At 44.1% G+C, this 11,880-nt stretch overlaps 1 protein-coding gene across 2 annotated transcripts in view; it reads right to left on the bottom strand.

Annotated features, from left to right (window-relative positions):
* PSMF1 (proteasome inhibitor subunit 1) overlaps nucleotides 1-11,880 on the bottom strand; it is a 52,885-nt gene that overhangs the window by 40,719 nt on the left and 286 nt on the right. For both annotated transcript variants that reach the window (XR_010935193.1, XM_067707720.1), the window contains exons 2-3: nucleotides 5,473-5,625; nucleotides 3,878-3,960 (exon numbers count right to left, since the gene is read on the bottom strand). Coding sequence is in view for 1 of the 2 variants with exons in the window: in XM_067707720.1 (XP_067563821.1) it covers nucleotides 3,878-3,960; nucleotides 5,473-5,625 (236 nt within the window). In the remaining variant the exon portion in view is untranslated. The remainder of the gene's footprint in view (nucleotides 1-3,877; nucleotides 3,961-5,472; nucleotides 5,626-11,880) is intronic.

Consider the following 11,880-nt stretch of genomic DNA (forward strand, 5'->3'; position numbering starts at 1 on the left):
CATTTGTTAGCATTTCCTTCCTTTTTAAAGCTGAGTAATATTCCATTGTCTGTATATACCACATTTTGTTTATCCGTTCATCTGTCCTAGGTATTCATGGGCACTTACACTGCTTCCACCTTTTGGCTACTATGAAAAACGCTTCTATGAACGTGGGTGCACAATTATCTCTTTGAGACCCTGCTTTCAGTTCTATTGGGTTTATGTCTAGAAGCGGAATTGCTGGATCATATGGTAATTAATTTTCTGAGAAACCACCACACCATTTTTCATAGTTGCTGTACCATTTTACATTTTCACCAACAGTGTACAAGGGTTCCAATTTCTCCACATCCTTACTAATTGTTATTTTGTTTTTTTGATAGTAGCCTTCCTAACATGTGTGAGGTGGTATCACTGAGGGATTTCAAGCAAGACTTTTGTTTTGTTTTGTTTTGTTTTTTTGCGGTACGCGGGCCTCTCACTGTTGTGGCCTCTCCCGTTGCGGAGCACAGGCTCCGGGCGCGCAGGCTCAGTGGCCATGGCTCACGGGCCCAGCCGCTCTGCGGCATGTGGGATCTTCCCGGACCAGGGCACGAACCCGCGTCCCCTGCATCGGCAGGCGGACTCTCAACCACTGCGCCACCAGGGAAGCCCCCAAGCAAGACTTTTAATCATAACCTGATCTGTGTTTTAAAAACGCTGGTCCAACTGCTGTGTGGGAAACTGACTGGAGGGTGATGACCAGGAGTGGAAGTTGGGATCTCCTCACACAGAGGATGCATGAAAGAAGGATGGAGACAAAGAGGGGTGGCCAGAATGATGCGGGCAGGTTGTCCGAAGTCTGAGAGAAGTGGAGCGGGTTAAAGATGGTTATCGCTGATTAGATGCAATTAAATCCAACAGGGTTTCCAGGCAGTTCTCACGACTGAATTTATAGTGATGCCAGGCTTCCTCCAAAACCCTGAAGAGGTCAATGAGGATGGGGATAAAGTCCCCAAAATGGAATAAAGTGGAAACAAATGGGCCCAACTAGCTATCAAACAGATAATTTCATTACACTGATGGACCAACAAGCATTAAATCTAAATACATTTTGAACACAATACTCTGACAATATATATGCTCAGTGGGACACAGTCAAAGGACAAAAAGAACTGGAAAGAAATTGTATTTGTGACTTTACTTAGTAGATCTGTTCTTGGTCGGCACTGATGTAGCAGTTCAAAAACTATCTGTGTGTATTTTAGAATCAAACAAATGAGTTAAGTATTTTGAGGCTGTTGGGCATCAGGGTTCTCAACACAGAAGGGAGTTACAAGTACAGAATAAGAGAATACAAATTCTGCAGTGTTAGATTAAAAATAAAAGTATCAGTTTGAAATGTTAAGGAAAAAAAAAAAAAACTCCAGGAAAGTTTCCTAGCTCTGTTCTCTGAAAAAGCCTGAAAGCAATGACATCCTTCATATTAATGAGCACACTCAGGGCCCAGATTTTGGAAACTATTACCCACCAACAGAAATCATGTTTCCTTAGAAAAATCCCTGGTTTCAAGGCAGGGGCAAGCAAAGTACAAGGTGAGGGCAGAACACCTTATTGTGCCAGGAAGTGTGAAAACGCTCTGACATGGTGACATGTCAAAAAGACAGGTGAGGTAGCTTGAGGGAATTCCTACTGGTCAACTCTGGAACAAGCTGAGCATTCAAAGAATGACAGAAATGGAATGTAACTTTGAATCAAAAATAACCCAGGAGTCTATTTTGATATTTTAAAAATTAAAAATAGCGACTTCCCCAGTGGCGCAGTGGTTAAGAATCCACCTGCCAATGCAAGTGACGTGGGTTCGAGCTTGGTCCGGGAAGATCCCACATGCCACGGAGCAGCTAAGCCCGTGCGCCACAACTACAGAAGCCCGCGTGCCTAGAGCCTGTGCTCTGCAACAAGAGAAGCCACCACAATGAGAAGCCTGCACACCGCAACGAAGAGTAGCCCCTGCTCGCCTCAACTAGAGAAAGCTCACGTGCAGCAATGAAGACCCAACGCAGCCAAAAATCAATTTAAAAATTTAAAAAATTAAAAATAAGGGGGACAGAGAATAGAAAGCTTTTAATTAAAAAATCTAACTAATAAATGTAGAAAGAATTATAAACATAGAAAATTACTGTTTTATAATCATCACAGTAATAGCTGATTCATGCAAGAATCATCAACAGATGCTAAAACCACTGGGTAAAAGACTGTTGGGAGGCAGAAAATTCAGTCTGCTAATATAATACCACAGATCACTTATTAAACACAAAGGAAAACAGATGCCTTTACTGGAGAGAAAGGTGGCAGACACTGTCATAACCAAATGATCAAACTGAACAAAATCAACAATAAGACAGATGTCACGTGCCTGATGTAAAACACTTAGGAGAACACAGCTTCCCTTACATAGTGTTCTTGTTGAAAATGTTCAACCTGAATCAAATGATGAGGAAACAATCTGAATGTTCTACACAACAACTGACCTCAAGTCTTCAAAAATACCAATGCTAAGAACAACAAAAGTCTAGGAAACTGTTCTAGATGAAAGGTAATTGAAAAGACGTGAAAATAAATGCAATGTGTGGTATTTGGTTGGATAAGAAAAAAAATACCTCAAACCTAAAACCAAAAGCCTAGCTAAAAAGGACACTGCTGGGATGACTACAGAAATCTGAACATGGACTGTGTATTAAATGGCATTAATGCATCAATCCTACATTTCCTAATTGTGGTAACAGGAGGATGTCTGTGTAAGAACAAGGAGATACATGATGAAATATTTAGGGGTTAAGGTTTATAAAGTCTGGAAATAATTCTCAGATGGTTCAAGAACAAAAAAGCATACAGAAAAACTAAGCAAAAGTGGCAAAATGTTAAAAATTGGTGAACCTAGGTGATGGGTATATGGGTGTTCATTGTAATATTTTTGCCAACCCTCTTTTCTGTGGGGTTGCAAATTTCAAAATAAAAAGTCAAGACAAGTCAGACTCGAAGAAAATACTTGCAAAACACATATATGATTAATGACTGTTACCCAAAATATACAAAGAACTCCTGAAACTCAACCATAAGAAAACTCGATTAAAAAATGGGCCAAACACCTGGACACCTCACCAAAGAAGATACATAGATGGCAAATAAGCATATGAAAAGATGCTCAACATCATATGTCATCAGGGAACTGCAAATTAAAACAAAAATGAGATACCACTACACACCTATTAGAATGGCCAAAATCTGAAACACTGACAAGGATGTGGAGCAACAGGGAATTCTCATTCACTGCCGGTGGGAAGGCAAAATGGTACAGCCACTTTGGAAGACAGTTTGGCAGTTTCTTACAAAAGTAAACACATTCCAACACCACCAAGAATGGAATCTGGGTGATAATGTGTGCCAGCGTAGGTTCATCAACTATAACAAATGCACTATTCTGGGCAGGACTGTGAGAGTGCGGGGCAGGGGGGAGGTTCAAGGAAACTCTCTGCACTTACCACTCAATTTTGCTGTGAACCTAAAACTGCTGTAAAAAATGAAGTCTATTTTAAAAATTGGGGGATGGAGTGTACCAGATTAGGTACACTTTTTCCTCCTAGGAACTCACTCCGACTGACTCCACTGGCTAGGCCCCATCTCTACCCTGCAGACTTGTGGACTCTTGACTGCATCATTTTATTTCAAGTGGCATTTCCCACGTGAATCTTCTCTTCAAATAAACAGAAAAGAGAAATGAGAAGTGACTGTGCCCAAGAGAGAAAGATCCTTCTGTTAACCCTCCTCCATTCTCTGACACCTCAAGTCCATTCCTTATATCTGACCACTGGTTCTCTCTTCTTTTTCCCAGGGAAAGGCCAACCCTTAGAAATACCTGTGGAAGTCAACCAGGTGATCTGAATCGATATAATCATTCAAGTTCAGGGTCAAGTCTGACACTTGCTGTGAGCCATGTTCCTAGAAAAATGAAAATAGAAAATGAGAGACTGGGGTATTTCTGGTCTAATGAGTAAGCGGCGGGGCGGTGGGGGGAGAGGAACAATTTAATACTTAACCTAAAGAAATACAAAGAGACATATATAAGGACTGTTCGTAATAGATGAAGTGCATGTCTCATGCTTGGGGACTTCTCTGATCTAGGAATAATGCCTTTCTGAGGCAGAGCCCAGAAAAACCTACTTCCCAGGCTCTTTTGCAGCTTGGACACAGGCATGTAACTGAGGTGCCAAATGGATGCACAACTTCCACTTGGAGGTGAGCACCATGGATAAACAGGCTGAGTAAGGGGCAGACGTCTTGCTATCAAGAGTAGCAGCAGAGGCAGCAGGGGTCACAACATCAGTGGCTCCTGAGAAGGGGCACCTGGGTTGGCAGTCAGCCAGTACCTAATGCCCTGGGGTGGTGGCAGCAGCAGTGGTTTCCATGGCATGGTTTGGAGCAATGCCCTGGAAGCCCAGCCTTGAAACTGTTTCTCCAGCCCTCCCAACAATTCAGTGAGTTATCCCAGTTCTTTTAATAAACCTGACTGTTTAAACAAACCTGAGGGGATTCTGTCGTTTATAACTAAGAACGCTGTGTGATACAAAATCTAAACGTTCATCAAAAGGGAGACGGATAAACAAATTATGGTATTATGGAGTACTACATAGTGGCTAAAATGAATAAGATATAGCTATATGCATTCCCATGTAAAGACCTCCAAAACACACTGAGGGGAAAAAGCAAAGTGCAGCACAATACAGACTGCATGATACTTTTGTACAAATACAGACAACCAGGCCAAACTTAAAAAAAGGGTCACTGCCCTCAGGGTGCTTATAGTCTATATTACATAGACTACAGAATATTCTGCTATAGTGGTAGAATACAAATATTACACCAAAGCATAAATAAGCACACTAATTACAAACTGTGTTAAGTACCAGGCAGGAAAATAAAATGATGAAGCAGAGGCATAATTTAGATTTTTCTGGCAGATGAGAGTAAGTAGTCAGGACTGAACTTCTTGAGTAAGTGAAAAACAAGAGGGAGTCAGTCAGGCTAAAGGAAGGGTGGAGGGTGTGTATCTGTGTGAGGCGGCAATGGTACAGAGGAAGAGCTTTCCAGCATAGGAAACATGAAGTATACAGGCTCCAAGGCGGCAGAAAGCTAAGCTTATCTAAAGAACTAAAAGTAGCCCCCGAGGCTACAATAAGCTTTTTTCTCCCAAGCTGTCCCTGAATGGATTTACCTTAATTTACTTAACTATTCCTCTGTGAAGGAAAGTCCCTCCTCTTACAGTAATAGGCAGGGAACATCTCTGAACACAAAGCATTTCTACATTTAGGGTCCTGGCCTCAGAATAAAGTTCTGGAAGTAGGATCACTGAGTAAAGTCTTCACGAACATTGAGGGTTCTTAAATGGGTTTCAAAAAGGCGATCCCAAGATCTACTCCCATCAGCAGAGCCCTCTGTGTCCTAGGGACTCACCAGCACATTGATGATCATGCTGTTCTCCACAGTGACAGCCTTCACAAGGAGCTTTCTGGACCCATCCTTTGACTCATACCGGAGGACATACAGGTCTTTATTGTTGTTCCATTCCGCTGGCAGCAGTTCTGATTTCTTATCATTGGGACCTGGCTGAGAAGACACCAGAGATGAGAGGTGAAAGATCATGACCTCAGATCTAAAAAGGACCTTACAGATAATCTAATCCCACTCCCTCACTTCACTGATGAAGACACGGAGGTCAGGAGAAGTAAAATGTCCAAGGTCCTACAGCAAGTCAGAGGTCTGGGGTCTCTGGACTCCTGCTCTAGTGATCCTCCCTCATATCTGACTGCCTTTGTGACAGAGCACTGGAACCTGTCAAGAATCTGCAGCCTTGGTTTAACAATCTCTTCTCTATCCCCCTGTCAAGAATAAGGCCAGTCACCTAAAGGGATACTGTGAAATTCTAAGACAGTGTTTCTCGAAGTTTGGAATTCAGGCCATCTGCAAAGGGATCACAAAAGTGTTGAGTAAAACTACAGATTCTAATGTACACCTCACCAGACTACTGTAGTGCCTTAATAAAAATTATGAACAACTTTCATACAAAATATAGCACACGTACAAGATAAAAAAAGAATTATAAAATGGACACCTATGTACGTACCTACAGCCAGCTTAAGAAACAGAACGTGGCCAATCCTGTTCAAGCCTTGAGTAGCCTATTCCCAATGAATCTCCCTCCTCCTTCCTCATGGGTAATCACTAAGCTGTTTTAAAAATTTCTTTACTTTTCCTTATAGTTGTGTTACTATACACAAACCCTAAAAATATACTGTTTCAAATGTTTTTGAATTTTATATAAACAGCATCACTTTTGTCTGCCGTTTTCAATCAATATTGTTTTGAGATTCATCCATGTCAATGCACTTAACTATAGCTGACTCACTGTACAGTTTTTGCTATATAGTTCACAGCCATACAGCCCATCATTGCATGAATATGCTGCAAGTTACAAACTCACTTGTTGATGGATATCTGGAGTGCTTCCAGTTTATTTGTTTTGCTATTATAAAAATGCTGCTATGAACATTCTTGTACACATCTTCTAGTACACATATGGATGAACTCCTACAGAGTATCTCTAGGGGAAGAACTTTTAATTTATAAGATAAAGTCAAATTGTTTTCAAAAGAAGTACGGATTTACACTCCCATGAGCAATGTATGTATGAGAATTCTTGTTCCACGAGGTCAGCAACATTGCTATTGTCCAATTTAAAAATTTTTGCCAACCTAATGGGAGTAAAAATGCATCACTGTGAGTTGTGATGGCCTCATCTCTTTAAAAAAAAAATCCTAGGACTTTCTTTTTACATACTAACGTTTGAGAAATAGTTCTGAAACTACCTTGATAGTAAAAACTAATACAGTGTTTCCAGGTGGGGAAAGATTTCTTAAATGAGTCCACAAAAAAAAAAGTGCTGTCTTTGACACTGCTCGTAATTTAAAGCTCCAGATAAACAACAGATACTACAGACAAAGTTAACAGGCAGTCACGGGCTAGGATGAGCTATGTCCTAGCCTAGCTGGCACAACACAAATTAATAACTAGTACAAAAAGGGAATGCCTGGAAAACGAACAATAAAAATTGGGAACCCACTTGAAAAAGGTATGAACAAGCAAAAGATAAGAGCAGCTAACAGTGTATAAAGGATCATTCAACTTTACTAGCACTCAGACACACATACGCTAAAATATGAGATACCAGGATCCACCCATCAGACTGCTGTTATCTATTTTTCTATTTTTTTGCCAGCGTTTGTGTGGGTGTGGGGAGAATGGTAACCTCCAGGCACTGCTGGTGGCCGTTCACACTCTTACAACCCTTTTGGAGAGCAATCTGGTAATATTCAGTGCAATTAGGTAAGCTGGCACCCCGTGACCCAAAACCTTCACTCCTGGAAGAAATTCTGTGCACAGAGGCACAGGGAATATGACAAGGGATCTTCATCACAACCCTGTTGGAGGAACCAAATGGGAGTTAAAATGCAAAATATGTTCACAGTGGAATACTGTATAGCAGTTAGAAGGAACAAACTAGATCTAACTGCAGTATTATAGATAAAAGTAAACAATGTGACAAAGAAAAATTTTTAAAAATGAGATTTATAGCCAGGTACCATTTATGTAAAAAATTTTAAAACACACAAAAAATCTATATATTGTTTTCATAGAAGCATAGTTCTACAGCTAAACACGCAGCAAGTGGACTGGGAAGATCTGTATTCGTGAGACTACAGCGGGAGGGAGTGCGACCAAAGATGAAAAACAACAACAAAAGACAAAGATCCAGCAACACAGACCTCACACCTCACCAAGGACAACAGAAGGCCAAGAACAGAGATCGTGGGCCGCTTTGGTCACCTCTGGGGCTCAGGAATCAAACTGGGAAAGTGGTCCCAAATAAAATTCAAGACATTGCAACTGGCATGGTTTCAAACCTGGCTAAATGACAAGGAAACTCAGGCCTGAAGCAGAGAAATGAGAGTGACAGAAAACAAAAGTGAAACTAATCAGCCCACTCTGCTAAAAGAAAGAGAAACTATCCCCTCACCCTCAACTGGGTAAATTTCCTATAACCATGTTTAGTATCCTGGATTTAAGGTTTACTTTGGAAGCCAAGAATTTGATGACATGCCTTGTCTTTGTTCTATCAAAGGCCTTTGAATTTATATTTATACCCTCCATTACAGCATTCAACCCACCAGAATTTCTTCTTGGAGTATAAATAATTCAGCCTGCTCACTCTCCCATAACCTCAGGCTTCCAGAGCAAGAGAGAATCCTAGGGTCTAGTGAGACTGATACCTCTCACTGCAGTGGAACCAATGTTCCCCAGCTCAAGGGCTGCCCTGATATGGGAAAACAGGTGGGATTGAAAGAGACTGGCCTTGGTGGTATCAAGCCAAACATGGCATTCAACTGCCCTCTAGAGCGGGACATCAAATATCAGACCTCCCAAAGAGCTACGATTGGAAAGCAGCCAAAGTACATGGTTGTGCTGTTTAACTCGTTCAGATGAAAAAAAATCTAAGGGGGGCTGAAAACTGCCTAAGGTCATGGTAAGTCAAGTGCAGAGCTCAGTTTGGCATTCAGAGCTCCTGATTGCCCACGCTATGGCTGGAGATCTTCCCAGCCAAGTCCCCCAGATGGGCCCCCCAAAAGTAAAGATAGTTGTCCCCTTAGGCAAAATCCTGGGGCTGGAAGCATTCTTTAATGGCCATGAGTTCATTCCAGTGTCCCTGGGCTAACATGCACCCAAAGAAGATCATTTGGGGCATCTTCTCTCTTTTGTCATAATCTTTAGATTCCTACAACAGAAAACAATATTCTCAAAATTAAGTCTACGGCCATCTCTATTCCCTTGCTACTTAAACCACCTGACACAGCTGTAAAGCTCTTATGAGGAGTGGTGCTGACTTCAAGAAAGAAATCGAAATTCAAATATTGAATTTTTTATTGAAGCTGTATTGCTCTTCTAATCAAGTTTTATATACACAATTCCCCTGTACCAGAGGACACAAAACCAAAGAGAAAAGCAGACAATTTAGCTTTCTATTTAACTGTCAACATATTAAATGATCAAGTACACAATTTCAGGACCTTCCTCTCTCTCTTATCACCCCCAGAAGGGTGGGAAGCAGGAGGTGGCTGGAGAGGCAACATAAACATCCTCTGAACTTGGCAAATACTACTGGTCTCAGCTGAGACTGCTGGCCCCACACTGGAAAACTAAAACCTCTCTTAAATAAACTAATAGGAAAGATGCGCCTCCAAAAGGTTTCTACTCTGAGTGAAAGTAAACTCAGCAGAAGTGAGAGGAGGACAAGTGCAACCTGAAGTCCAGTGGCACTTAAGGGGCAGAGAGAAGCAAAAACACACCATGCTCTAGTGTGCAGAACAAATGCCCATCCCCCACCATGGGGGAACATGCTTGATTCAGCACTGGGGTGGACAGATGGACAGTGGGCAATGCCTTCTAAACCACCATCCGCACTCCCCCGGGCCTCCCCTAGGATGTCTGGAGCCAGAATCTTTTTCTGGCTTGCATGAACTCGACATGTGGCATCATAAACAGAGTGGAATTAGATAGACCTTTGGGATTCAGTTAAGGATCTCTTATTCATTTTTTTAGACCAGTATTGAAATGAGATTGTGTTCTTTCTGAAAATTTGGAAGCCTGGAGTACATGGCAAGGGGATGGTGCCAGTTAGGAGGAGGCAATGACCTACATGAACTGATGTCCCTAAGCTGTCAAAGTGACTCAGACAGAGTTGCTGACAGGATTTGTGAGGGGACGAGTGGTGGGAGCAGATCTGCAGTGCTGAAGGGGAAGAAGAGAAGGGAGTCACACAGGCTCTCTGTAACAAGTTCCTGTTCCTGGGGGGAGAGATTCTAACAGTGTGTCAGGGCAGCAGTAGCTAGCTGAGAGTAAAATACAGAGTGAGGTATATGAGGAGGGGAGAAAGCAGGGCAAACCTGTTAGATCTGAAGGACAGGGCAAGGGGCAGGGAGGGGTGGGGGGGCAGCGCTGAGAGTCGAAAGGGGAGCCTGAAGGTCAGGAACAAGTCTTACCCCTCTCCAATTCCACTGTCCCCTGCACCATCCTACACATCAGCTTTCTGGGAGAATGTCCCAGGAAAAGGTGAAATGAAATGCCTGGGGCAAGTGAAAGAGCTGATAAAGATTAGAAAGCTGGAATGAGGCAAGCGAGGAGACATAAGGTTGCTTTTGGGGTGATTACATACTGAAAGTGGAAACCTGACACTCAGGATTCTGGGCCCTGCCTCTACCTGATCCCAAGGTCTGAAATGTTGAAAGGCAAGGTAAGTGGAAGGAAGTAAAAGGTGAACAGAAAGGCCAGGAACAAAGGCATCTGGGAGGGAGAATGGTTCCTGCTTCCAGGGTGTGTGGGTGGGTGAGTGTGTGTGTCTGTGTGTCTGTGTGTCAGGCTGGTCCTTCTTTTCCCGTAAGCCTGGAGGTGGTGGTGGAGGAGAAGTTTACTGTGTGTATCTGGGGTCCCACTGAGACACTTGAGGTCGGAGGGGGGGAAAAAAAGAGCCAGAAATCCATGACAGTTCTTGTGTTTCTTATTCCTGTTGGTGAGGGTAAAGCATGAGGGGGTGTGATAGTCTTGGTCACGAGTTTTAAGGGACAGAGAAATGGAGCAGTGGGGGTGGGGGGGCGAACCTGGCTCTAGGAGCCCAGGATGTGTAAACTCTGTCTGAGGAGGGATCCCTAAAGCTCTGTGTCAGAAGAGGAAAGATTAAGACGCTGGATGTATATCTGAGAAACTAAAAAAGGATTAGGGTATCTGAGAACTAAAGCAGTTAGAAATGAGAGTGAGGTTAAAATCTCACTGTAAGACGAAAGGAGTGAAGCGCCCTGCTCCCCAGAGCTGGTCTCGGTTCTGAGAGTGAGAAGAGAGTGACAGCGAGGGGCAGGCAGTGAGTCCTGAGCGTGTGTATGGGAGGATATTTCCTCGGATGGAGCAGAAGGGACATGAAGGGGCAGTAAGGGGCCCAGGCCCCGTTCTCACAGGAAGCTGGTGTGTACAATGACGTACAGGGGGACAGTCACAGGGAAGCGGCAGGGAAGATGGGAGCATGCTACGGCAAAGAATCAGTGAGGTCGGCCGGGCCCGCCAGTCCTGGGGCTCTGTGGGGATGACCACAGGGCCCCCTGCTCTAAGAGGCAGAGCCTGAGGATGGGACAGCTGTTGGGGAGGAAACTTACTTGGCCCTACACCCAGGGTGCATGTCTGTACGTGTGTGGGAGGTGGCTGTTCCCCCGGAGCCTGAGTGAAGACCGTAACGGTGAGTGGGCTGCACCAGGCCCTTCAGTAAAGCGTGAAGGGCTGTCTGAGCTCTAAGGGCCCTTGACTGGAGCTGAGTCGGCCCAACCTCCCCCCATACCTGTGCCTGGATCCAGATGTCTGGTGGGCGCTCGACTACAGTATGAGGAGGGTAGTACTGGGTCCAGCCCCACCCCACCCAGCAGCGTGGGAAGGAGCTTGGCGGCGTTCGGGTAGGTGAGGAGTACTCAGGAGAGGAACGCCTGTCTCGCTGCCAGACCCGCACAATCCCGGCCTCGGAGGCTGCCAGCCTGTGCTGCAGCGAGTTTCGTCCTTGCGTTTTCAAATCGTGTTGTGCCAGCTAGGCTAGGACAACAGAGCGCCTCCCCGACCCGTAGACTACAGGTACCCACGGTGTCATGACTCCTAGGACCCAGACCTGGAAGGAGGGAAGGTCAGGCACTTTGGACCGAGCCTCCGGTCCTCTGGGTTTGGGCAGAAGACACCTTACCCCCTCCACACTGGCCCCGGGGCGGCTCCGTGGCGTAC

Source organism: Pseudorca crassidens, chromosome 15 (assembly GCF_039906515.1).
Source record: "Pseudorca crassidens isolate mPseCra1 chromosome 15, mPseCra1.hap1, whole genome shotgun sequence".
NCBI classification, from domain to species: Eukaryota; Metazoa; Chordata; class Mammalia; order Artiodactyla; family Delphinidae; genus Pseudorca; species Pseudorca crassidens.